We start from the raw sequence: 26419 nt of genomic DNA on the forward strand, positions 1-26419 counted from the left end.
TATCTCGTCTCTTACATTCATCACAACCGCAAACTCCTGCAGGAGCTTTCGGTTATATAAAGTTCAAGACAGTGCAACAAAAACTTGCTCCAATTATGTTGTATAGCCTTTCTTGTATCAGTTTATCAATTCCTTTTTTTAACAACTCTTCACGATGTCAAGACGCAAAAAAAAAGGTCAAAAGCATTGATTCTTTTTTTTTTTTTGAAATTTAAGCATTGATTCTTTAAATTGAAAGTTATTGTCTCCAAATGTTATTTTCTAGTAACATATTTCTCTAAGCACCTACAGACAACAAACATATAAAAATGAGGACGGTTTTAGTCATCTGAAAATGTCTTTGGATCTTTGTAAAAAGTCTAATTTAGAACAAAAATGAAGATATAAATTTGGTATGCCTCGGAGTTAGTATAACAGCAGAAACGAGAAGAGAAGGCAAAGAGCTGTGTTTACTTTACTACTACTAGTGGCTTTGTTTGTCTTCTACTTAGCTGTCGGAATGTAGTAAATAAAGAAGCAAGTGGAGAGGTGAGACAAAAATCTCAATGAACCCGTGTTGTATTCGCCACGCAAAGGCATCAAATTTTGAAATTAGTAATAAATCATAAACTGTCACACACCAAACAACGCTTTTATAATACCCAAAAAAATAGAACAGCAAAATAAAGAGAAAAAGCATCTTTATCTTTACCTTCTCCGTCCGTATCCATAACGACATCATTGTTCTACCACTAACCACCTAACTCAATTTATTTTGCTTTCTTCGTTCGTATCCAATACTACTACTACTACCAATATCAGTCTTTGTTAATGATAATTGTATAAGAAATTAAATTAAAAAAAAAAAAAGCAGATGGGAAGTGTTTATGCTTGATTGAGCTTCTCGCCACGAAGTTTAGTGTTTCTATTTGTGTGGTTGGTTTTTTTTTTTCTTTGCATGAACATGGCAGACAAATTGTAGTGCTAATAGTAATAAAATTCAAAGAACTCAAAGTAATCATAAGAAGGTTGGTTCTTTATTCTTTTGTGACCACAATATTTGGTACTTGGTAGTCCGTAGTCGATAGACTAGTTGAAAACCTACCATTAGTTAACTTACACTAACACATGTCTAATTTGATAGTAGTTCATAGTTTTATATTCGCATCAAATGATTATACGGCAGCACTAACGAAATGAATTTTTCGTTGTACCTATAAAACAAAATGAATGTAACAATGTATTGCGATAATTTTATTGAGTGGCATTAGGAAACGTTGACAAGATAGGAAAAAAAAAACATTTATTAAATGGCACTACATAACGAAAATATTCTCGAATATAGAGACTGTTTAGATTTAGTGAAGATAGTGTTTTCTCCCTCTGACTGGCCAGCCTACTCAGCTTATCTCGAAGACATCAAGGTGGACATAGCAGAATTCTCGAGTTTCTCTTTGACCCTGATCTCTAAGAAGGACAATGAATTTGCGGATTGCTTGGCACGACAAGTTCGTATCCAACCGCATGCTATTACCTTTGTAAACGTTTTCCCTCCCAATTGGTTCGTTTGAGTTAATCGTTTCCATTGTTGTCAANAAAAAAAAAAAAAAAAAAAACAAGAATATTCAAAGTGAGACACGCTCCTTACTCGTTATTCCAACAACAATAATGTTGAAACATAAAAAATACTCTTTAGATTCACTTTCTTCCAATATTTAGATAAACTTTAATCTGTTAGAATTTCGAATCTGGAAATCTTAATTTTACTTGTTTTTTTAAATTTGTTTACGTACAAAATATATTATTTTTAGTAAACTCTGTAAATATTTTTAATTTATTTTATTGGTCCAGAACATTATTTGGAATTATTCTATGCGTTGTTACTTACCAATCACATTTTACCGTCAAGATACATATTTTACAGCTCAGAAAACAAGCGTGCGGGCGCACGTGAGAAAGTTTGGGTTTGATCATCAAACCAATCAAAAGACTTCTCATCGTCACATCTCAGCCGTATATCGAACCCATATAGGCTAGAGCTTTTAAGACAATCAATCATCCAGCTGGTTCCATCGAGTTCACAGCTGGCACAGACCGAACACGAGTTCCAAAAACTCCCCAACATTAAATTTCTTTCACTCTTACGGTACACCAACACACAGACGATAATTTGTAATTACCAAAATATTTTTAATCCCATCAGTTAGAATAGGTAATTACGTTGGGATTGATCTCAATTAACACACACTTTACCACTAAACGAGTAAAATTTAGGCCTTGAATGGCACCTGAGTGGTTTTTGGCTTTAGATTCTACAAAATCCACTTTTGAAGCCATTCACGATTATGAAAAAATAGATTTCCTAAAATTTAGGAAAACCAGTTTTTGGAGGATTTTTGAATTTCCTTCATAAAATCTAAAAACCACATTTTGTGGGTTTCCACATTTATAATCTTTATTTTACTATTTTTAAAATAATTATTATACATAAAAACCAAAAACTAATTAAGTTACCATTCAAAATTTTGCAAACTAAAATCTACGGCAAAAATCAAAAACTTAAAAAATCAAAATCCAAAATCCAAAATCCAAAAACCAAAATCTAAAAACCAATAAAAAACCAACAGCCATTCATGGCCTTAACGACTAAAACCAAACACCACTTCCACGCGCTTTCATAACGCGTGTCAACCAAATCTCTCCTCTTAAAGCCAAAATAAAGAGAGAGACTTGGCTTCTTCTTCTTCATCTTCTTTGGAACTCTTTGGAGTAATTTATATCTCAAGAAGCTTCACAGTTCTTGAAAATGCTATAACAGTAGCGGTATAAAGCACAGATCTTTACTCCATTGTAGTAAAAATAAAAACGCGTTTTCTGAAAAATGCGGTTGCGTTTTCCGATGAAATCCGCGGTTTTAGCGTTTGTCGTGTTCTTGTTGTTCATTCCACAGTTCGCCGTCGGAATACGGATGATTCCGGGGAGAATCTCCGCCGTTTCCGCCGCCGTGGGGAACGGATTTGATTTTGGTCCGTTCGTAGAAGCTCCCGAGTACAGAAACGGCAAGGAGTGCGCGTCTCAATCGTCAAACAGAGAGAACTTCGTGTCGTCTTGCGACGCTTCGTTAGTTCACGTAGCTATGACGCTCGACTCAGAGTACCTGCGTGGCTCAATCGCAGCCGTTCATTCAATGCTCCGCCACGCGTCGTGTCCAGAGAGCGTTTTCTTCCATCTCATCGCTGCCGAGTTTGACCCGGCGAGTCCACGCGTTTTGAGTCAACTCGTCCGATCTACGTTTCCGTCGCTTAACTTCAAAGTCTACATTTTTCGGGAAGACACGGTGATCAACCTCATCTCTTCTTCGATCCGACAAGCCCTTGAGAACCCGTTGAACTACGCTCGGAACTACCTCGGAGACATACTAGATCGATGCGTCGACCGAGTCATTTACCTCGACTCGGACATCATCGTCGTCGACGATATCACGAAGCTTTGGAACACGACTCTAACAGGGTCGCGAATCATCGGAGCTCCGGAGTATTGTCACGCTAACTTCACAAAGTACTTCACTTCAGGGTTCTGGTCCGACCCGGCTTTACCCGGGTTCTTCTCGGGTCGAAAGCCTTGTTATTTCAACACGGGTGTGATGGTGATGGATCTTGTGAGATGGAGAGAAGGTAACTACAGAGAAAAGCTTGAAACTTGGATGCAAATACAGAAGAAGAAGAGAATCTACGATTTGGGTTCGTTGCCTCCGTTTCTACTAGTCTTTGCAGGGAACGTTGAAGCAATTGATCATAGGTGGAACCAACATGGTTTAGGAGGAGACAATGTTAGAGGAAGCTGTAGGTCTTTGCATAAAGGTCCAGTGAGTTTGTTGCATTGGAGTGGTAAAGGTAAGCCGTGGGTGAGGCTTGATGAGAAGAGACCTTGTCCGTTAGATCATCTATGGGAACCGTATGATTTATATGAGCATAAGATTGAGAGAGCTAAAGATCAGGCTTTACTTGGGTTCTCTTCTTTGTCAGAGTTAACAGAAGATTCAAGCTTTTTGTGAAGAGAGTGTGTGTAAGTCAAAACAACATTCTTTTACTTGTTTTTTTTTTTTTTTTGTAGTTGTTGAGTTGAGAAATATATTTTTTGGGACTGTTGGTGGTGTAAAAATTGACTAGTTGAGAGACAAGAGTTTGTAGAAGCCATTGATGAGGACTAGCTCTATAGGAGAATTTTTTCTTTGGAATTGTATTTTGTTATGTTCTTTTACCCTTAAATGGTTATGATGATCTCAATTGTCTGTGTTGAGAGACTTTTCAAGAATATGTAGCAAGTGTTGTTTTAGCATGAAATAAAAGTCCAATTTTGTTAAGCTTTGTCATTGTAGAATGGTTACTTGCTAAGGTAAAGAAAAGTGTTAGTTGATTGAATCTGTCCACAGTAATGAAGCAGAGTGAAAATAAGTGAAGAAGAACAGTAGAAGAATGATCTTTTATTAGACCATTAAAGGCTTGGCTCCTCGGAAGTATAAGTTTTCAAACTGTACACACAATTGTCATATCTTTAAGTCTTACTCCATGATAGTCAACATTTGTCATACTTCACAAATAGAACTCATCTTAAAAAACAGATGAAAGATTTGGGTTATGAGTGGGCTGGGCTGTGAAGTAGTATTATATGTTCGTCCTTTCTCAATGCCTTTTGAAATGAGTTTCCACGACTACTCCGGACCACTTACTCCGTTCGGTCATCACCATTAAACGGGAGACATAGATAGGTAGGGATGATAACATTGATTAAGTGCTACATTAATCAGTATATTGATTATGATCGACTAGCAACAAGTAACAACTAACAGTTCTTTAAATAGAATAGTCAAAAGGCATTGCGAAAGGACGAATATAGAATATTGATTTTGATCGCTACTTTTGAAATATAGAATAGTCAAAAGACTCAAAACTCAAAAGCATAACTTTACTCCTCTACTAAAAACCAACTTTTTGTTATGTTTTGAGATTTTGAAATAAAATGATTTGCGCTACAAACGATGATTAAACTGTGGAATCACATTCTAAAATAGCGACCCCTTCATTTATAGGTATAGTTTTGTGCTTGGTTGGTTTTCACAATTATAAAGAACGTGAGAACCTTATTACCAAACTATTTGACTATGATTGTTACCAAAACTAGTAAGTTAACATAGTTAATAAAACTCTTTTTGTCGTCCGCTTAATAGTCAGAAAAGTACTTGTATCTTATATATCCCTTTTGGTTCGGTCATAAGTTCTCACTTCTAAACACTTCTTAGTTTACTTAGCTTCCGACAAAGGTCCCACTTCCTCTTGTCTTCATTGCTCCATCCTTCTGTCTGATCTCTAATCTCTTCTTCTTTCACTTCGTCTTCTTCTTTTGTTTTTTTATTTTCTCCCAAAGTTTCCAACTTTGAAAAGGTATTTGGTGAAAATCTTTGCTTTTACAAGTGTTTTACACTATTTTGGAATTGACACAATTTTTGTGGGCTATCTTTACTTTTTTCAGGTAAGCTTTTTTTTTTTGTTTTGTTTTTCTTTTTGGATTGTAAATGATAACGTTTCTCTGCTTAGTGTCAATCATTGACAAGGGTTTGGTTCTATTCTTTGCTTATATAATTATTGAAGCTTACTCAATCAGAGAGAATCTGAGTTTGCTCACCAAAGAGGGTTTTCGACGATTCTGTGATAAAGATTATAAAACAAGCTGAAACTGAAAGTGTCTATCAATTACTTAAACAAGATTAAAACTATATGTGTTTCCTCTTTTCTTGCCTTTGTTTCCTACAATTCTTCTGCTATTTGCATTAGAGTGTACAGTGAACCCGCAATTATTAGATGTACAGTTTGGTATTGTTTTCCAAGTTGAAGCCGTTTTGTTTCTTAGCTTGTTCAAGTTTGAAAGTGATAAGAGTTTCTTGTGTTTTGTGTGGATTAGGATTCTTGCTGGTGAGCATTAATGATAGATATGGAAGTTGGTACTGCTAATGGTGAAGATAAGGTAATACCCATTTGACTATGTCAACTTGATTTGCTGTGTTGTTTTTTAAAATTTATGCTTTGATTGTGAAATAAGTTTATTGACATTACTGTTAATGTCCTATGATGATCTGTTATGTAATTGTGTGGTTCTTGATTTGCCATGGTTAGTTAGTGTTTAAAATAACTTGTTTCTAAATGGAAAACAGATTATGACAGCGACATCATCGAATCAAAAACTGCAAGTGTCGGTTTCGTTTGGTAAGTTTGAGAATGATTCACTGTCATGGGAGAAATTTTCATCTTTTTCTCCCAATAAGTACTTGGAAGAAGTGGAGAAGTGTGCAACTGCTGGATCAGTAGCTCAGAAGAAGGCTTATTTCGAATCACATTACAAGAAGATTGCTGAGAGGAGAGCTGATATAATCATGGAGCAGGAGAAACTATTGGAAAGGAATGCATCATTCAGGCCGAGTGTTCAGAATCAGAACCGGGGAAAAACATATGATAGTGACAATGAGGAGTCATTGATGAACGAGTCTAGTGCTTGTTATGAATCTAACGGCGAAAGTATTTCAGAAAAAGATAAGCTTGTTGCCAGCATTGCCACTGAGGTGAATGAAACATGTATCCATGACCATGAGCCTCTTGAAGAAATTATGGACTCCGAGGAATGTCCAAGCTTGGCTGATGCAGGGGACGATCTGAATACCTTGAACTTGGAGAAACTTGAAGAGATTGTCCAAGTGGATGATAAAGAGAAACCAGAAGTAGTTGTTTGTATGAAGGAAGATGTAAAAGAAGAAGTGAAAGAAGATGTTTCATCAAAGGATACACATGAAAAGAATGAAATGAAGAAAACGCCAATGAAGGAGAGAAAGAAACAGAAAGATCAGAATCTAATCAAGAAGACGGATAAAAATGTGCAAACAAACCATATGAGAAGCTCTCCTAAGGTAAATACTATAAGCTCTCTTAGATAGTTGAATGTGTGATTTCTCATATTTTCTTCATATAACTGTGTCCTGTGTCTTACAGCCTAGTCAGGTGACTAAGAAACCGGGAACGAGCAAGGTTGTAACCACTAGGAAAACTCAACCAAGCAAGGAGAAAAGCATGACAAAGGAAGCAAATAAAGCAGCATCACCTGTCTTAAAGGCTTCAGGGTTTTCAACTCCAAGAGTTTCCAAGCCAGTTTCGACAATCAGTTCAATATCTACTTCTCGCTCTTCAGTAAAGAAGGAAACTGTATCGACTCTACCGAGAAAGAAACACACCGCTACAAAGTCATTGCCCATTTCTCTCAATCTGGATCAGCCAGGCTCTGATCCTACTGTCATTGCAACAACAAGAAAATCCTTGATCATGGAACGAATGGGAGATAAGGACATTGTTAGACGTGCATTTAAGACTTTTCAGAAGAGTTTCGATCAATTGAAACCTTCTGGTGATGGGCAAAATTCATCTCCAAAGCAGGTATAGTCTAATAGTGGTTCACTAAGTGATAAATATTCTGTTAGTTACTAACTAAACGTCGATTAATGCTGCCAATGTTTAAACCAGGTTCCTGCAAAGGCGACAGATGTTTCAAGGATAGGTACTACTAGTCAGAAAAATAGCAGGTATTGAAACTCACTTTGCTCATGCATCACCATCTAGATTTTTTCTATTACTCATAATGTCTTGTTTTGAGTCCTAAATTTCTGTTCTTGTCTTGATACAGACTTGCAAAATCAGATGGCACAGAGAGAAAAGGTTCCAACTCTCACCGTTCTTCATCTTTTGTATCAAAAAGCAACGGGACAACAGAGAAACAGAAGGAGGTAATATGTTTGATAACCAAAACCAAACTGTCTCCACCTTTTTACTCTGATATAATAACACTGACGGTTTAACAATTCCTGGATAGCTAATATTTTCTTCTTCAAATCCAGCCTTCCAGGTTTAACGCAAGATCTGTAGAGAAGATACGCTTACAGGCCAAACCAAAGGTATAACTCATGAGGGAGTTTCTATTTTTTAAAGCCTCAAAAGAAAACCTTGTTGCAGTACTTTTCATTATTACTGCTGTGTATGATCTCTGGGCATTACTGTCTAATATCAGGCAGAAGCAACCAATTCGAAAACTCGGAGACAAAGTCTAGATCCTAAAGCAAAATCCAAACAAGGACTCTTCCCAAAAGACTCTTTACACAAAGTACTATGATGTGGCAGTCCTCATTTCAAGAACCTTATTCTGTTACTGCTGAGCGTTGTCTGATATCCTGGAGGGTTCCATGGCACTGAGGCTGAAGTGCAAAGCCAAGGGATCCACCAACATTTCCAGTAAAAAGATTTAATATCTCCAAACTTTCAGGTAACACTCAAGAGGTAAAGAGTCAATGATGTTTGTGATATAGAGAAGCCACCAGGATTCCAGTATTAGTTATGTGAGTAAAAAGTATTAAACAGTCTTCTGTCAATGTATTTGTATAGAGTCTATAGATAATAAACGTGAGGATGATGTTATTAACATACTTGAATACCAATCATATTTTCTTTCCTGAAAGTGCTTTTTTTTTTGTATATATTCTTATTACACACTTGCAAACTTATTATAAGACTTACATTTTCAAGATAAATCAAGAACCTACGAGACCATATGGGTTTCTTTTAACGTCCATGAGAGACGAAAGATTCAGTGAAGGTCAAGGGAGCAATGGAACTGGACTCAGGAGAATCAGCTTCTTCACCTGAGATTTCAAGACCTGGATAAACTTCTCCAGCTTGGACAATGTCAAGTAAGTTATCAGGAAGCTGAGCCACACTGTCCAAGAATTTAACGACGCTGAACATGTTTGGTCTCATGGCTGCTACCGGATGTGAACAGAATAAGCCGAGTTTCAGAACAAGTGCTGCTTGCTCCTCAACATACTCATCTCCAATCTTATGATCAAGAACCTGCATGATATCTCCATTCTCCCAACACTCTAGCACCCAATCAGTAAGTACCATCTCGCTTTGCGATGTGCGTGGCAATATAGGTTTTCTCCCGCAAGCAATCTCTAGCATCACTACACCGAGTGCAAATACATCTGAACTTGTACTTGCCTTTCCTGTTCTTGAGAGCTCAGGTGCTATATACCCAAGTGTACCTTCGAAGTAACAACATAGTGAATGAAAGATCATTTTTTGAGACTAAGTCTCCAACAGAAATAGAAAAACAGAAGAAGGTACCTGCCACATGAGAGGTTTGAGGATCAATCCCGTGATCACAAAGCTTTGCGAGACCAAAGTCACCAAGTTTTGCCTTCATATTAGCGTCAAGAAGGATATTAGCTGGTTTAATATCCCTGTGGATAATCACCTGCGCCCATTGCTGGTGCAAATAACAAAGCCCAAAAGCTACGTCTTTAATGATACTGAACCTCTGTGACCAATCAAGACTCACCATCTGTTGGTGGTAGAGGAACTTATCAAGGCTTCCTTTTGGCATACAATCATACACCAAGTAGAGTTCACCTTTGTGTCTGCAGTAGCCCTGGAGCCGAACTAAGTTAGGATGTCTCAGTCGCCCAATGGTTGCGATCTCAGCAATAAATTCCCTCATTCCCTGTCTTGAGTCATGAGAAACCATCTTCACTGCGATGTCAATGTTAGAGACTGGTAAAGTACCCTTATATACTTTCCCAAATCCTCCTTTACCGAGAATCTCAGTATCCTTGAAACCCCTTGTTGCAGTGTGTAGATCTTTAAAAGCAAACCTATGAGGACCAAACTGTACCTCCCAATCTTCAAGAACTTCTAGTAGCTTCTTCCTTTTCAGGAAAAGCCATAAGCTGAGACTCAAGATGATGAATAAGATGACACCTGATACAGTCAAACTGATTGTTAAAACCCCCTTCGGACTCTGGATCCATGGCTGATTAAAACGAGGAACCTTTGGCAGGCGAGAAAGGTCTATAACCGGAGCCGTCCCATTCATCTTGAACGTCCAACCCAATATATAGTGAGATGCAGTTAGTGTACCCGTGGATGAAGAGAAGCCAACATACATATACTCAAGCAAAAAGGGAGAAAGATCTTTTTGCAGAGAAAGAAGTGGAACTTTTGGCTTAGGGACACGAATAGGATGAAGTGTGACATTAAGCTGTCTCCGTTTGCTATCATATTCAATCCACACTTGCATAGGGTCTCCACTCGCAAGCAAGAGATCTATAAATGTACCATCATCCTTGTAATAACCTGCTGAAGTAGATTTATCTGAAACTACGCTATTTATGTCAATACCAACATGGTTGGCATTTATGTCATCAAATTCAGCGCTCTGGACGGTATCGAGCTCAACCGCTACTATATGATTTTTTGGATCTCCTATGCTGCTTACGTTGAAAAGCCCTAGGTATTGAGTGGGATCAGCATTGGGCAAACCTTTCGTAGGAGAAAGGACAAAGGCCAATCCATGGCCATTAACTACTCCATAATGTGAAACTATAGCAAAGACAAAAGTGGTGGAGAAAGAGTAGACGGTACCATTTACACTGTCCTTGAATCGAAATGGAAAATTGTAGAAAACTTGACCAGCTGTTTGTGTTGTAGAATTGGTAAGTCTGAACAGGCCGTTGCTGTTTAGATTGGCCGATCCAGCAGCATATAGGAATCCGTTGAAGTCGAAACCTCCACCAGTTTGGGTCTGAACCCTGACATACTACGTTCTTGGGGAAGAAGAACAGCAGCAGCACATCATGAGTAGCTGAAACATGATTGATTGATTTTGATAACACAACCAAAATGTTCAATGCCAATTACCAAACAAAAAATTCTAGCAGGTGAGTTAAATACATAGAAGAAGAATTCAATAAGGTTGAACATGGAATAGTCAAATCATGCTATTTAATATCATTGAACCAGAAACACTGAAAGGAAGTGCAAAGAGTCAAAGGTATTGCTTTATAAAATAGTATAAAATTTCGATTTGCCATTGAACCATTCTTTCTATATTAAGTATCCTCTAGGAACTTTCAAATGTATCTTCCTTTCTTAGATTACTTTTTTTTTTTTTTTGAATGAATGTAAAATTTTATTCATCAAAAAAACCGTTTTCTCTTTACATCAAATGTAAGCTGGGTTTAAGCTTTGTTGAAAAGCATACATTAGTTAGATTCTAGTGGTGGACCATAGGGTGAGAGCCTCCCTAGATGAACGGTTTCCCGAATCTTGAAGGAGCAGAAGCTTGTTTCTGATGGTTCGATCAATCCGTTGAAGCAGGGTAGTGGCAGGTACAGGGGATTCACCATGGCGACGATTATTGCGTTCAAGCCAAATGGAGTGGAGGGCAACCTGAAGAGAACATCGTAGTAACAGCCGGAGATTGTTGTCAAGGGTTGAGTTCGAGGAGAGGGTCTTAATGGATTCCCAATCAGATGTTGAGTGAACCCCAAGGAAACCCGAGGTGAGCGCATGCCAAATCTGATGCGAGTAAGAGCATTGGAAAAAGATGTGAGATCGAGTTTCCAAGGGTGCCGAGCAGAACGAGCAAGAGGAGTCAACAGACTGGTTCCACTTCAACATTCTGTCTCCAGTGGAGAGTCTATTAAGCATGCCGAGCCAAGTCAAAAAAGCATATTTTGGGGTTGCTTGAGGAAACCAAACACCCTCTGCCCAGTGTTGCACAGGCGTGGTTATGCGCAACTGGAGCCAGGTGTCTTTTGTCGAGAACTTTTTCTTTGGACCAGTTCTATGACGCCACAAATGCACATCAACTGCATCCGGCTTCCTCTTAGCAGTGACAGTGGTAATGAGGCGTTCCACTGCGTTGAGAGAGTCGACTCTATGCCGCCGCACCCTGTGGTGTAGCATAACTGATTCAACCGTATCTTGTTTTGAGATCCCAAGATCAATAAAACCCCGGTCACCAAACAAATCATGCAGCCTACCCATTGGAGACCAACAGTCATACCAGAACGAAGTCGTACGACCGCATTTGATGTCTTTGCTGTGAAACTGCTTAGCTAACCCTCGTAGTTTGAGCAACTTCCGCCACATCCACGAACCCCGCTGAGGCGAGTCCCCGACGTCCCAAAAGGATGATTGCCGGATAAGATATGTATGCACCCACTGACTCCATAGGGAATTCGTAGAGAGCAATCTCCAAATAAGTTTAAGGCCACAAACGGTGTTTACCTCCTTTAGTGGTCGCAGGCCAAGACCTCCCTCACCGAAAGGTAAGCAGACAGCATCCCAAGCCACTTTAGCATTGTGTGTTTTCAAGTCCGGACCACTCCACAAGAAAGCGGAACACAAGTTGTTTATTTCCTTCAGACAACTGCTTGGTAACCGAAAAGCAGAGGACCAGAAGTTTGTAATGCTGAGGAGGACAGATTTGATGAGCTGAAGCCTACCGCCATAAGAAAGGAACCGACCAGTCCATGAGCTTATTCTCGTTCGAATCTTATCAATAAGTGGCTGATAGTCACCCCTGGACATAGCTTTGGTGAGAAGCGGCAGTCCAAGATATCTAACAGGTAGAGTGCCAATCTCAAATGGGAAAGTTGACTGTATTTCCGTCTGCAGCTCTAGTGATATCTCAGCCATAAATAGAGTGGACTTTTCTAAACTGATTTTCAGTCATGAAATACAAGCGAACTCATCAAAGATCTTTATGATTCCTTCTACTGATCGTTTAGTACCCTCCACAAAAACCATGAGGTCGTCTGCGAAGCAAAGATGGGTGAGAAGTAAATTATGACATCGAGGATGATAGCCAAATTTACCCTCGGTTGCGGCCTTATTGATCAGATGGGAAAGGACGTTCATGCAGAGGACAAATAGATATGGTGAAAGGGAGCAACCTTGCCTTAGACCGCGTGCACTACCGAAAAACCCTGCGAGCTCACCGTTAACCTGAACTGAGAAGGTGGCTGTGGAGATACAAAGGCGGATCCAGTTAACAAATGTACCAGGAAATCCCAAGGCCTGTAGCGTATTAAGCAAGAAAGACCATTGCACAGAGTCAAAAGCTTTGGAGATGTCTTTCTTAGATTACTTTATTCACTCTCTTACGTACACAATAAGCAAAGAGTTACAATGACTTACCAATGGTTTTGAGAAGAATCAAGCGACTCTATTTGCAGTGTTATGTGTTTTGTTCCCATTAATGTATGATCTGAGAATCAACGGACGTGGTGGTTCCGGTTCACAAACAAATTCTGAAAGCTATGTTCTGTTTTTTTTTTTTTTTTTTTTTTTTTTTTATAGATTTATTTCGTTGCAGCTTTAAAATTCACCTCTTTTGTTTTTGGTTAACAAAAACCCTTTCGTCTCTCTACTTATAATTATATTCCATTGTTACCGTTCTAAGCCCATTAAGCACATAAGAATGAAAAAAAATTTCCCAAACATAAGAGGAGTTGTTTTCCTCTTTAGTGTAGTATCCGACTCCTATTTGGAATTGTACTATAATCTCTTGTATATACTCCCTCCGTTTCAAAATATAGGATGTTTTAACTAAAACACGCATATTAAGAAGTATTTACTTTTAACAAATTCAACCAATCAGAAACAATACTGCATAATATAAAATACTAAAGTAATCTTAAAGTTGCATAGAAACTTGAAAACATCCTATATTATGAAACAACAAACTTCTCTAAAACATCTTATATTTTGAAACGGAGGGAGTATATAATAGTAAGATATAGATCGCGTTTAATATACAAACTACTAGAATATAGAACTTCTCCATCTTCTTTCCCTCTCTGATCAATCAAACGTGTCGTGTTTACATAATGGGACGCACAGCAAAAGGAGACAGGGTGTTACATCATATATGTGTTGCTTGTACCATGCTCAGTTGTGTTACGATTGCTTATCTTTCGGCACCATTAGGAACTCGTGTGCCGAATATTGAAATAGCTTCTATGGATTTCACGGTGCATAATATCACACAAACTCGTCTCAGTGCAAATTGGGATTTATTGATAAGGGTCCCTAGAACCCTTCCTGATCACTTTATATGTCTTCAAGGAGACATTCAAGCTTCCTTGTTTTACAAGGATATTACCCTCGCTACCTCCTCCAGACAAAGGTATTATATACAAGTTTATAATTCAATCTTCTTTGTATTATATATAAAAAAGTTGTTTATTATTGTGCTTGAAATTAACCGGTTGCATATAATATAGGTATAACGATCTCAAATCCAACTCGCCTCAACAGCTTAGGGTTTCAGCAGCTATCTCTGAAGAAGATATTGGTGGTTTGATTGGCAAAAACATTATAAAAGATATCAATGACAAGAGAGAAGTGAAGTTCGGATCGCAATTGTTCCTTACAGATTGTAGAGAAAAGACAAAAGGAGTTTTGAGATATGTGTGTCGTGAAACCACGTTGCGGTTCGAGCCAGGTTCTGAGACGAAAGCGACTGCGTTTGGGGACAACCCTACATGCACTAGTTTCTGACTATAAAGAAAGAAAATAATTTGATCTTACTTTCTTTTTTTTTTCTGTGTTTTTTAAGTTTTGAGTTCTTAATTTTTTTTTTTTTTTTTTTGTGTTCTTTAAGTTAATTGACAATTTATATCCGTTTTAGCACTTAATATTCGCCACTATACTTTGCAAATCTAGACCTCTACATGTATATGTATTTAGGACGACTTTACATAACACATTCAGTATTGATTTTGAGAGAGAGTTTGCTAGCTTTTAGGAGAGACAAGTCATACTATCTCTTCGTTGAGAAGATTTAGAAAATATCAAATTAAGATTGCACGTCTCTTGGATAAATACAGCTGGTTATATTAATCGGCAATAATTAATTTCACTTGTTAGTAAACCAATATTTTGTAGTAAAGGAAAGACGGAAAGCGTTAGGAACATCTAGATACAGTAATATCAAATTAAGATTGCAAGTCTCTTAGATAAATAATACATTAAGGAAATAAACGAAGAAAAGAAATGAACTTGTAAAAGAAATAATAAAACAAAATCAGGGCTTTGGTGTACGTACTTCATTTCATTTTTGGGCTTTAGCAATCTTTCTTCACTCCACTCGCTAGTCATCGTCGTCATATGATCTATAGTCGTAGTGAGCATTTTCAAATTCACGACCAATGCAGCCAGTAGAGCAATAGTAGTATATAGAGTATCTAAGCAGCTTCAAGATGATAGGGTGAATGCAGCGAGACCTACACCAACTGCAAAATGGGCGAGACATACTATTATTGAGCTCCACCTCATATGATGTATACATAAGTTCCACTGTGCCGCTTGGAATGAGCCGTGCAAAATCTCCGAGCACACACTTTATATGCAAACTAGCTTGGTGATCTGTACTCGTGTAGAACCATGTCTTTGGATTGGTTTCTTTCTCACAAATGTCACACCAATATTTACCACTCGCCTTTTCACCATAGCATAGTGAGAGAGGATGAGCCTCGACTCTATGCTTTACCACTAGTGGTAAAGTAGCGCATTTGAAGTCCAAGGTAAATTCACAACCATCTTCAATGCATCTTAGCACACCAAATGTCTCCGTGTTGCAACCATCGCATCGTCCTCTTTCATGTGGAGAAGTGTAATATAAGGCATGATGGGGATGACTTGGATGGACAAATGGCTCAGAAACTGAAATACAACAGACATCGAATTCCTTATACCCATCCTGATACATGAAACCATTGGACATTCTTTGAGAAGCACTACAATGAAAGGAGTTGGCCTTGCTTGTAACTAAAGTCAGCCGTTCATTATGTAACATATGCCATTTCTTTCTAGGAGCTTGAGCGCAGCTCTTATGGAGAATGAACTCACAATCCATACAACCATAGAAGGATTGGAGAGAGATGGGATGCGTGCATGCATTGCAAAGCTTGTTTCCCTCCCACATAAGACCTTTACCATTGAGTCTTAGGTAATGCTCTTTGTGGCTGATATGTTGTATTGTCTTGTCATCTATTACAACATATGGCTCTATATCTTCTGTTTCTTCAGGTATTTCTTCGAGTTCTTTCCCGTTCCATATATCATTTCTAGTAGCGCAGTTTGAATGAACGACATATTGAGGACACTTCTGACAAGAATACCCCCCACAAGTCCAATCCACCTTTTTGCGACAAACTCCACAAACAGAATTAACAACACCAAGAATAGAAGTGCGAGAAATACGATGATCATGCCGATTAATGTTTATGATGCGCGGAAGGGTGAGACAGTCTTGATGGATCATGAAATCGCATTGAACACATATGTAGGGGCTTCGATCTCCATTCAACCCACAAGCATTACATGTAAAAGAACGAAGTCTTGGGAGAAGGGTTAGCTGGTGATGATGAACTTTCAAGTCTAGAAGAGATTGTGGTGGTGGGTTTAAAACACAACGCATATCCAAGGTGAAGTTACAAAAAGAACAATGATAAAAGAACTTATCAATATTTCTTGCACAAAGACGACATTTACCATCAGAATAGTCTGGTGGGTTACCTGTTAGGAGCTTAAGAGGATGCCATGAGTGGTAAGGGTTGTTTACCTCTGACTGGTGTTCTCCAGATGGATGCCATGCACAATCGATATGGAAGGTTAAATGACATTCATGACATTTGTAAGGAAACTCATCTCCAATCTTGCCACATGCATCACAATCAAACACGGTTCGCTCCTTGAGAAAGGTGAGTTTGTGGTGATGCTATTCGGGAACATCAATAACTTCTGGTAGTGGGGACGTGGCACAACATAGATGAATGTTGAAGTTACAAATCCCACAACGATAGCCTAGACCGGGGATAGCCCTTTCACACAAGTCACATATGTGAGTTGTATTACACAGATTAAGAGCATGACTAGAGTGAGATGGATGTTCAATAGATTCAAAGGACTCTGCACATTTCTTGTGTGCGAAAAAATCACAGCTTTTGCAGTAGTAGCCATCACTGACAAATTCGAAGCGTTCACAACAATCACCTCTCCGCAAATCATTCCAAGTCACCATACGGTGCTCGTGGATCAAAGGTAATGACACAGACACTTGCTCATTGTCCATGGCCTTAAACAAAAGAAGAAGAAGAGCAACTAGTATCTCTAGTTTGAAAAAAAAAAAAGAACGAGAACTTATTAGATCTGTAATTTCAAAGTTAGAACGAGAGCTAATATTTTTTCAAGTCTCTTTCTCGTTCCACTCAAAAAGTCCTTGTTAGTCTGAAAGATGCGTCCTTGGTAATCTCAAAGATATGTTATTAAAATTTTATGGCTAATTTGTTAATTAGCTAAAGCACCAAATTGAAGACAGAAATTGACAATATCGATGACAGAATGAATGTCACGTAATTTTTTATGCATGTCGGTTTTAAGGTTTAGTTTTATACTATAATACATTTTCGGTTTAAAGTCTAGCTAGGGAACCAAGAAAAAACTCGTGGCGCGGCTTGCGCCGAATATAGAAATAGCTTCTATGGATTTCACAGTGCGTAATATTACAAAAACTCGTCTCAGTGCAAATTGGGATTTATTGATAAGGGTCTCCAGCTTTTTTTTTTTTTGATAAAAGGCTTTCATACTAAATGCATAAAAAAAATATCAAGGATATGACTTCGAGGTCATATAGTCTCAGAATTCGACAACGAAGACCAATCAAGCCTAGGCAAAAAGTTCAAGAGAATCAATGGACTATGGTTTATGTTACCTTCACCAAAAAAAAAAAAAAAAGCCTTTTTTCAAAAAAAAAAAACATTCCCAGTTTTGTGTTAGTAGTAACTTCTCTTTTTTAAGACCTTCACTGTTTTTTCATGGTTCTTTTTCTTTTCTTTTTTTATTCTATTTTTTTCTTATATTTTCAGTTTTTTCTTTGTCTATTTTCCTTTTTTATTTGATTATAGATATTCACCACCACCTATTCCTTATATATTAAAAGAGAAGTATTCTCACACAAAATACTGACGTATCGCACTTACAGAGCTCCAGATACTATTTGTCATTAGTTTTTAATAATATTTATATCAGTTTTATAAAAATATAATTAACACCCAAAACTAAATTCTTATATTCTCTTTTTAACTTAATTATATCCTTTAATTACATTTTCATAAAATCTTTAAAATAAATTTTAAGAACTCTTTGTTCATATGATATGGTAATATAATATTGATATTATAATAATTCTCACGAGTTAAATTTTTATTATTATACAAAATATGTATATATATAAATATATATACAATACAAACAAATTTTAGATTCTAATTACCAATAAATATTATAGATTTTGAAAATAAAAATTACAATAAAAATATTTAAAAATTATTTTATACTATACATAGTGTGGGTTGTTACCTAGTAAATATATTAAGAGAGATATACAAATCAGAACTCTAAACGAAAGAAGAATTAATGAAACCTTCTCCGTCTTGTCCCTTCCTCTTCAATCAATCGTTACACAATGAGAGACACACGAGGAACACAACCAGAAGAATACAATTCAGAAGATCTCTGGACCGTACTACTTTCATTATCGTTTGCTGGTATTTTGTGTTTGTTAATTGGTTGGGCTTGATAAGGGTCCCTAGTAACCTTACTGACGACTATATATGTCCTCAAGGAAAAATTCAAACTTCATTGTTTTACAAGAATATTGCTCTTGTTACCTCGTCCGCACAAAGGTTAAATATAGTTTTGTGATTCAGCCTTTTAGTACTGTATTTTTATTTTCTTAATTAATCCTGACTGAAATTGTTTGCATATAATATATAGGTACAATCTCGAATATGGCGCAGCTCAACAAATTAGGGTATCAGTAGAAGAGGATATCGGGGGTTTAGTTGGCATAAACGTTATCAAAGATATCAAAGACAAGAAGGAAGTGAAGTTTGGATCGCACTTGTTTATTACGGATTATAGATTAAGGACGACAGGAGTTATGAGTTATGCGTGCGATGAAACCATGTTGAGGTTCGAGTTGGGTTCTGAGACCACGGCCACTAAGTTTGGGAACAACCCTACCTGCTTTAATTTTTGATTAGTCATTCTTGTTAATATTGTAAATATTTGATTTTATTCCTTTTTAAGTTAATTAACGATTTATATGGTTTTAGAACTTGAATTTGCTTATTTTATTAATCTAGGAAGGAGATAATATTGACAATTTATACGTACCTCATTCATCATTATCTCCTTGATTTTTTTCGAAGTATTATTAACTCTGTAGTAACATAGATTTGATTTTAAGCAATATTACTACGTATACTAAAATACATATTAAACCTTCTCCATCTTAACCGTTAACCCTCTCTCGATAATCAATCGTTGCACAAATGGCAAACAAAGAGAAAATTTCACAAGACGACTTCTCAGACGTTAGAGAAGATGTATTTTTTTTTTTTTTTATGCAAAGGGGAAGATCGTAAAGAACCAAATAAGAACATCAATGAAGAAGATTACGAGGAAAAAGAAGCTCTATTGCTCTGAAGAGTAAAATCATCATTTGCGTTGTGAGAAAATGCCTAGTTTCGATAGCACGGACTAGTCCTAAATTGATAAGAAACTAGAAAAAATGTCTTATTCTGTAATTAATCCCACAAAATAGTTGATATATCTTTATTGGACTTTTAGAGAATGGTTCACTGCACAAAATAGTCATTACGCATTACCTACGAGGGTACAACAGTTTTCCACTATATTAACCAATAATATCATGTACATTTTTTTTTTGTCAAGTGTGTAATGTGCAAATTAACTAGTCTATAGAATAATAGAATCTTGAAACTTTTTAAAGGAAAAACATTAGTTAAATTCTACATAGGTTGGATATCGAGTGAGTTGTAAAGAGCATAAAAAAAACTAATAGAATGTCTTGGTCATGATCATGACTCGTGAGTCATCATCATCTTCCTTTTCTTTGGACTCCAATGTCCCAATTTAATAAGACACCATACCATATATAAAACGTGTTTACAGTATATAGTTTGTAAGTTGTAACAAGTGATAACGATGCGCTTCAACTTACAAAAGAGGGAATAAAAATATCCCATTATACTAGTGATCACTCGTTTCAGAATCCACAAAACCGGAACACATATATCGATCGTCCTATATTATGAACCTGTTTAAGACTTAAAACAACACATACACATTATATTGATTGTTCTTTTTTTTCAAATTCCTCAAGTTGCCAATTACAGGATTTAGTATTTAGAAATATATGTGTTGGTTATAGTTATCATATACTACGTAACATATGGTATTAAACATATACACGCATTGTCTTTTTGACATATGTACATACAAAGTAGTCTCTTCATGTCTGAAGAAGCATGGCTACCAGATTGTTATGTAAAGGATCAGAGACATGGTCAACAAGATTGTGTATAGGACCCTTTCCAGTGAAAGCAGCCTGTGAATAGAATCCAAGCCACGCGACCATAGCTAGTCTCCCGTTTTTAATCTCCTTAACCTTAAGATCTTCAAAAGCTAGCTACCGGGTCCTCAGAGAGGTTCAAGGGATCAAAAAGCGTCCCTCCGGGATAGTTTATGTCCCCTGGCAAGTATATTCCCAGTGGCTCTAACGCCTCAATGCCACAGTATCTTGCATATTCCGGTCCTACCTGTATGCATGCGGGAGGATAAAGGTTTTTTGAAGAGGGTGTATTTATGTACGAGATGAAGCAAATGTGTATTTGATGTCTCTCAAATGTATTACCATCAAGAGTACTTGACAAATGGCGATTACAATGACACCTTGGCTTCAAGCTAAGTGCAGCCCTGGAATGCCCAAGTAGTCCAACGTTTCTCCCTGGTGAAAAACAAAGGCGTCCTCTTCGTGGTCATGCTTCTGACTAGGAATTTGATACTAGATGGGGAAAGAAGTTTGAAAAAAAAGAGAGCTAATTACTGAAAGAAACCTGAAGCTTCGAGTAACCAACTCGCCACCATACGGGTTCAGCAAAATGGAAAGTTCCCGTGAGATCAAATATTTCAGGGATTAAAGCACCCGACGCTGCAAGCATGGCCCAACGAGCATGAAGTATTTCAAAGCTGCAAAACAAGCGCTAGGACTTAACTACTAATTTACTAAAAACAATGGTCAACTTCAACAGAATATTTCTCATATGATTTGGTAGAAGAAAACAAAACAAGAGGAACAGTCACAGTTAGATTCTAAGTTGTAAACTAAAACAGAACAAGGTTAAAAAAAATTATAAAAGAGAAGGACTCACTTGAAGTACTTATCAAAAGACAAACGATCCTTGGCAAGTCCTGCAATGTCGAATCCATAATCCCCTGGAAGTTCTCCTGTAAGGTATGGAGGATAATCATATGGGACTGGACCAAACCAACGGGGACGTTCTTCTCCATACCACTTGCTGCACACTTACAAAGAACAAACCAAGAAAATTTGTAAGATGATGAGAATTAATATTGATTAGCCAAATTAATGTTTATATAATCTATCCACAAAGTATTTAATATGCCTTCTGAGCTTTAGCTTTGAATCTTGAAGAATTCTCAACGGCTTCTTTCTTTTTCTCTTCCAATCTCCGCCGCAAAGATGCTTCCAATGAGCTGTTCGCAATTGCTTTAACCGCCGTGAAGGGTATCGCCGAGAAAACCAACACTCCGGCGAGCTAAAAAAAGCAGGAAAAGTTAAAATAAAAAAACCGAAATTCTCTTTTTAAAAACGCATGACAGGGATTTGAACCCTTATCTGTTAAGACTATGGTATAGGGAACAAACCACTAGGACAAAGGAACATTTCTTGGAGAAAAAGCCGATTATATGCCTATATAATTTACGACCGCAAGCAGATGCTTCATCTACTTGGGTCCAGCGCCGGTCGATAGATCCATGAACAATTCCCAAAAGATGTCGCTTTGTGTAGTTTTGAAACTTGAACAAAAGTTTCAATGGAAGGAAGATTAAATGAGAATTTACTAATCAGAAACACCAAATAGTATATACCAAAGGTTAAGCTAAACCGGAAATCTATTCAAACGAGTTTCTCTTTGGTCATAAAATCTATAAATATTTGTTGAATTTTTTTTAGGAAACTAAGTGATTATGGAGTTCAATTTTAGTCAACATATCAATGATTTGTAATTTTGACACTGCCTTTGAACTGTAAAAAATAGAGTATTATGTTCAGTTTGGGGTTGTTATATTGTCTGCTGCATTTGATTGCTACCAGTTGAGAAGAGATTAAAAATCAACAATGCTACAACGATGAACTCTGAGGCAAAAAAATAACAACAGATTGCCCACTCGCAAGCCCTCCTATTGAAGTTCTGAAACCTGTTTGTATATTCTTCATAGTCTGTCTGCCTCCTCTGTTTGTTTTTAAAGAAGGATCTCACACATAAGCTGTAGAGAGACACAAACGGATAGGGGCAGCTACTACAGAAGACACATTCTCTTCTCTTAATATCAAGTACAAGGTAAGGGATACGAAACGAGTATATCGTCTATATCTCAATATACAAGTTTACTAGACTTCTGAAAGGCAGGGACTATTGTTACCCAACGATCTACACGCAGGAATCCAAAACTGCGACTACAAGGAAGGAAAGCTGATCACATATCCCTCAAATATAGTGGTGACCAAAACAGAAGAAGTGAAAAAAAAAAAACCACATCTATAAATACTAATTCAATCTTCGATGCCAAAAAATCAAAAAGGGAGTCTGGCTCCTTCACATACTCAACATACCTATTATGATGGGAAGCAATTCATAAATAGATTAGCTACCATCACAAGCATGTAAAATTGAGATTTAAAAAAAGAAAAACTAGGAATAGATGTAGCACACCTAAAATGGTTAAACAAGGAAGAAACCAAGTAGTAACCTGAAATATCTATGAAAAAGACTTAACAAAAGAATCAGGCATAAGCAGAAATGCGAATTGAACGAGGTAGATGAGGAACATTACACTTCAAAATGCAGGCAATATATATAAATCAACAGATAGCAAAAGATCTAAGAAGGAATGAAACCTGAAAACCTAAAAAACTTGAAGATGTTCAATGCAAAAACTCTACTTAAGTATACACATCCATCATGAAAAAGACAGAAAATAAGTACAAACCCATTTTAAAAGGATGTAATGATCATCTTTCATCTCATTGTGAGTAGATTGCAAACGAATCAGAGTAAGCTGATTGATGAAGAAATCATGGGAAAATACAATTAGACATACAAAGGAGAAAACAATAACAAAAATGAAACATACCAGTTGAGATCAATCCTAGAGGCAACCAGTGAGGAACTCACAGCTTACTTCTCTTAAATACCAAGAATCTAACCCAGGAAAAAGACGCTCATTACACCTGAACAACCAAAGATGGAACCCCAAGTTCATCCCTGTTGAGACAACTTGTAGACTTGAAAGGAATCTAGGCAAACAAGTCCAAAGAGAAGTTCTACTTGCATCATATAAATTCATGTACGAAGATAATGAATTCACAAAGAAAGAGAAAAAACCATCCCAAACAGAAGTGATTAGCATCTAAACCACCATCAAAAGCATATGAGAGTAGGATTAAACACTTCACATTAAAAAAAAAAATAATAACCACAATCATAAGCATATAACATGACAAAATAATGTTGAAGACTTCCCAATGGCACTGTCCAATATATTCAATACAAAAACCATGTTAGTAGACATACAAAAATCCAGCTGGAAGACACATAGAAGAGAAATAATAACAAAAATGAAACATACCAATTGAGATCATTCCTTGCGGAAACCAATGAGGAAATCAAAGCTTAAAAATACCCTATAAACATATAACAATCAGAAGAAAATTACAGATAGACCCTAATAAGGAAACAGAGAGAAATAAGACACCGGCAAAGAGGTAACATGGAATGCCGAGAGACCAAAGATCAACTGAGACCTCTTCAACTTTGTCCCACGCGACTCTACACTCCTCTGATCTCTCGTCCCCGCGTCACAAACCTCCGTCGCTTCCTTCACTTTCTCCTCTATCATCTCCGATAGCTTCTCTTCTCTCATCTTCGTCCCCTTGTACTTCGCAGTCGCAGTCGTTGCGATCGTCAGCTTGAATCGCCTCGGTTCTGTTTGACTCAGTCGGAAAATCTCCGATCCGGTTGAGATAGACCATCGCTGCTGGTGTAACGGAAGCAGCACTCTTACGTGGCTCGCCGCCGCCGACATCATCATCATCATCTCTGTGAATTTTGATTTCGTTTCTCGTCTCTTCTTTCTCATAACTCCCAATTATTTATTTGGGCTTGTTGACTACGGATTATGAAATTACAAATTGCCACGTCATTTCGTGAATTTCTCTTTTATTATAGTTGTGGCTTTATCCAAGCTACTACACTCATCAAACATTTGACCCCTTTTACCTACTCCTTTTGTTTGTTGTTTTAGCTGTTCACCAACAACTTGAGGGGTGTCGTTGTTATATCATGATGTTATGTTTTGTATCAAGCTAAGCTTATATGAGCATACCAATTTAATAAGCTTGCGTTTACCGTTTCTTTTTTGCCATGTTAGTATTGTTACATATAATTTGAGTACCAAAACATCATCGATCATGACATGATGATGAAATTCAGTTACTAGATGTCTTAATAAAAAAAAAAATGTGTTTAATCATACTGAATTTAAACTCAACCAAAAATATCTCCGACGTCTCTCTTTTTAGCAGTATCCATCTCTATATCTGATCTTCTGGCTTCGCTTCGGTCTATGATTTAATCACCTAAGCGGCGAGTACCAACATTCTAGTTATTAAAATATATCTCTTTATCTATAGTATTTAAAGGGAGGCATTATTTACAAGGCAAAATGAATTCTGAAATATATGACATAAAATGACCCTGAATAAATTAAAAAGCATACAATACAAAAGGGACATTAAAGTAAATTTGATAATAAAAATGCACAGATCCTATATGCCTTGGATTAATTCTGTTCGGATTATGTATTAACTGTTCAGAGCTGTTTTTCATACTCCCGTATCCAAACAGAATCGAAACAAGCATCTGCAATAAAATTCAAAAAAGGTAAGTAGTTTTGCGTAAACAATTTAAGGAAACAATAATTTTGATATTTATGTATATGTTTAATTTGGGCAATTAATTTCGAAATTGTATATATGTAAACTTATTTAATTTGATTTTATATTTTGAGATATATCCGGAAACAAGAAATTATGATGTTACCTAATATACAAAATCATCTAAATGTTTATAGAAATAATTTAAATCAGTATCTATTAAAATCGAGCAATTAAATACAAAATTGTATATATGTATAAAAATATAATTTGGTTATATATTGTGAGATATCTGTAAACAATATTTATGATTTTATATTATGATTTCAAACATATGTATTACATATATACAGTATGTTTAAATCTTGGATACTGAATTAAGATATACATACGTTTGAAACTACTTATAACTTATCATTTTATCAATGCATAAATGTGCGGATCCGAAAACATGTTACAACTAAAGTAAAACAACAGTATTTTAAATATGTTTTTTTTTCTTCAGCTTATCTAGCATAAGCATGTACAAAACAAGAGATAAAAGAATGTTAACTGACACGGCATGTATGTGTGATTCTATTAACTGAATGTTTCAAAGAAATTATTTTTCTTCATCAAATACTTTATTTTGTTTTGAATCAAACTATTACGTGTTTGTGTGCTAAATATGTAGGAACATGATTTTGAGGAAATGAGAAAAGAATAATGGGACGGAAACGGGATGGAAGGAGGAATAAGATGAGATTAAAAATTTTCAAAAATCAAAATCCAGGATCATGTTAGAATTAAAATAAATTAATGCTTCCAATATATTATGTAACATATTTTTCAATTTATCTAACACAAAAATGTCAAAAAAATATTCAAAAGAAAAAGAAAAAACATTAAACTATGTTCTATAATAGATAAAAGAAATCAACCATAGTTATGAGACATATACAGGACATGATGGATTTTATGTCCTAAATTAGACATACCATCTTTCTGTTACTATTTTTTAATATAATTGTTTTTACTGATAACAAAAACAAATTTGATCATTTTTTTGTCTAAACCAAATTAAAAATAAATCAAATACTAAACTGATACAAAAAAAAGTTTGGATTATGAATGTTAATAACATTTATTAAAAATATGTTTACAAACATAATCCGCATGTACGTAATAAATTATAAATGTGTTAGTAAATTTAGTTTTTAAAATCAACCCCGCACGTATGTGCGGATCCGAATCTAGTTTTTCTGTTAAAAGAGAGTTCATATTTATTATTTTATTTTATTTTTATATTAGTAGTATATATCCAACTTCTACTTAGGATTGTACTGAATATCGTGTAGCTCATTCATTATTATCTCCATGTTTTTTTTGTTCGTATCATTATATTGACTCTATATAAGTATATCACTACTAAAATACATATATATATAATATATATAAACCTTCTCCATATTAA

General features: G+C 36.3%; 6 protein-coding genes, 1 long non-coding RNA gene and 1 pseudogene across 12 annotated transcripts; 4 read left to right on the forward strand and 4 right to left on the reverse strand.

Annotated features, from left to right (window-relative positions):
- LOC104788095 (probable galacturonosyltransferase-like 9) lies at positions 2671-4342 on the forward strand. Its single transcript, XM_010513778.2, has one exon. It carries the CDS (start codon positions 2861-2863, stop codon positions 4031-4033), a length of 1173 nt encoding a protein of 390 aa, XP_010512080.1. The 5' UTR covers positions 2671-2860; the 3' UTR covers positions 4034-4342.
- LOC104788099 (protein WVD2-like 7) lies at positions 5242-8524 on the forward strand. 6 transcript variants are annotated; one of them, XM_010513781.2, is made up of 8 exons: positions 5242-5508; positions 5938-6000; positions 6188-6934; positions 7017-7454; positions 7542-7600; positions 7702-7801; positions 7913-7969; positions 8083-8524. In XM_010513781.2, exons 2-8 carry the CDS (start codon positions 5959-5961, stop codon positions 8182-8184), a joined length of 1545 nt encoding a protein of 514 aa, XP_010512083.1. In that variant the 5' UTR covers positions 5242-5508; positions 5938-5958; the 3' UTR covers positions 8185-8524. The 6 variants fall into 6 exon arrangements, with proteins under 6 accessions (XP_010512083.1, XP_010512087.1, XP_010512089.1 ...); XM_010513785.2 differs by having other exon boundaries at positions 5255-5420; XM_010513787.2 differs by lacking the exon at positions 5242-5508 and adding an exon at positions 5573-5591.
- LOC104788096 (putative L-type lectin-domain containing receptor kinase V.1) lies at positions 8432-12551 on the reverse strand. Its single transcript, XM_019245427.1, has 3 exons — positions 11241-12551; positions 9195-10665; positions 8432-9112 (listed from the first exon to the last, which is right to left on the reverse strand). Exons 1-3 carry the CDS (start codon positions 12549-12551, stop codon positions 8631-8633), a joined length of 3264 nt encoding a protein of 1087 aa, XP_019100972.1. The 3' UTR covers positions 8432-8630.
- On the forward strand, positions 13745-14417 carry LOC104789752. Its single transcript, XM_010515399.1, has 2 exons — positions 13745-14043; positions 14141-14417. Exons 1-2 carry the CDS (start codon positions 13745-13747, stop codon positions 14415-14417), a joined length of 576 nt encoding a protein of 191 aa, XP_010513701.1.
- LOC104788100 lies at positions 14848-17151 on the reverse strand. Its single transcript, XM_019246118.1, has one exon. It carries the CDS (start codon positions 16336-16338, stop codon positions 15010-15012), a length of 1329 nt encoding a protein of 442 aa, XP_019101663.1. The 5' UTR covers positions 16339-17151; the 3' UTR covers positions 14848-15009.
- LOC104789753 lies at positions 16789-18960 on the forward strand. Its single transcript, XM_019245428.1, has 4 exons — positions 16789-16944; positions 17347-17457; positions 18495-18604; positions 18696-18960. The coding sequence occupies exons 1-4, from the start codon at positions 16789-16791 to the stop codon at positions 18958-18960; spliced, it is 642 nt and encodes a 213-aa protein (XP_019100973.1).
- LOC104788101 lies at positions 20178-22248 on the reverse strand (annotated as a pseudogene).
- LOC109133136 lies at positions 22330-24237 on the reverse strand. Its single transcript, XR_002038238.1, has 2 exons — positions 23166-24237; positions 22330-22488 (listed from the first exon to the last, which is right to left on the reverse strand). It is a non-coding gene; the product is annotated as an uncharacterized LOC109133136 (long non-coding RNA).

This window comes from Camelina sativa, chromosome 5 (genome assembly GCF_000633955.1).
Source record: "Camelina sativa cultivar DH55 chromosome 5, Cs, whole genome shotgun sequence".
In the NCBI taxonomy this organism is placed as follows: domain Eukaryota; kingdom Viridiplantae; phylum Streptophyta; class Magnoliopsida; order Brassicales; family Brassicaceae; genus Camelina; species Camelina sativa.

Excerpts from the sequence above, each read along its gene's own strand:
- LOC104788095 (XM_010513778.2), top strand. The coding sequence starts at position 2,861 with ATGCGGTTGCGTTTTCCGATGAAATCCGCGGTTTTAGCGTTTGTCGTG.
- LOC104788099 (XM_010513781.2), top strand. The coding sequence starts at position 5,959 with ATGATAGATATGGAAGTTGGTACTGCTAATGGTGAAGATAAG. Across the intron at positions 6,935-7,016 it reads ATATGAGAAGCTCTCCTAAG|CCTAGTCAGGTGACTAAGAA; the intron begins GTAAATACTATA and ends TGTGTCTTACAG. Across the intron at positions 7,970-8,082 it reads GCTTACAGGCCAAACCAAAG|GCAGAAGCAACCAATTCGAA; the intron begins GTATAACTCATG and ends GTCTAATATCAG.
- LOC104788096 (XM_019245427.1), bottom strand. The coding sequence starts at position 12,551 with ATGGCTGAGATATCACTAGAGCTGCAGACGGAAATACAGTCAACTTTC. Across the intron at positions 10,666-11,240 it reads GTCGCCATGGTGAATCCCCT|TATGTCAGGGTTCAGACCCA; the intron begins GTACCTGCCACT and ends CCAAGAACGTAG. Across the intron at positions 9,113-9,194 it reads TCAAACCTCTCATGTGGCAG|GTACACTTGGGTATATAGCA; the intron begins GTACCTTCTTCT and ends GTTACTTCGAAG.
- LOC104789752 (XM_010515399.1), top strand. The coding sequence starts at position 13,745 with ATGGGACGCACAGCAAAAGGAGACAGGGTGTTACATCATATATGTGTT. Across the intron at positions 14,044-14,140 it reads GCTACCTCCTCCAGACAAAG|GTATAACGATCTCAAATCCA; the intron begins GTATTATATACA and ends CATATAATATAG.
- LOC104788100 (XM_019246118.1), bottom strand. The coding sequence starts at position 16,338 with ATGCGTTGTGTTTTAAACCCACCACCACAATCTCTTCTAGACTTGAAA.
- LOC104789753 (XM_019245428.1), top strand. The coding sequence starts at position 16,789 with ATGACTAGAGTGAGATGGATGTTCAATAGATTCAAAGGACTCTGCACA. Across the intron at positions 16,945-17,346 it reads TCATTCCAAGTCACCATACG|GGAACCAAGAAAAAACTCGT; the intron begins GTGCTCGTGGAT and ends AAGTCTAGCTAG. Across the intron at positions 18,605-18,695 it reads GTTACCTCGTCCGCACAAAG|GTACAATCTCGAATATGGCG; the intron begins GTTAAATATAGT and ends TATAATATATAG.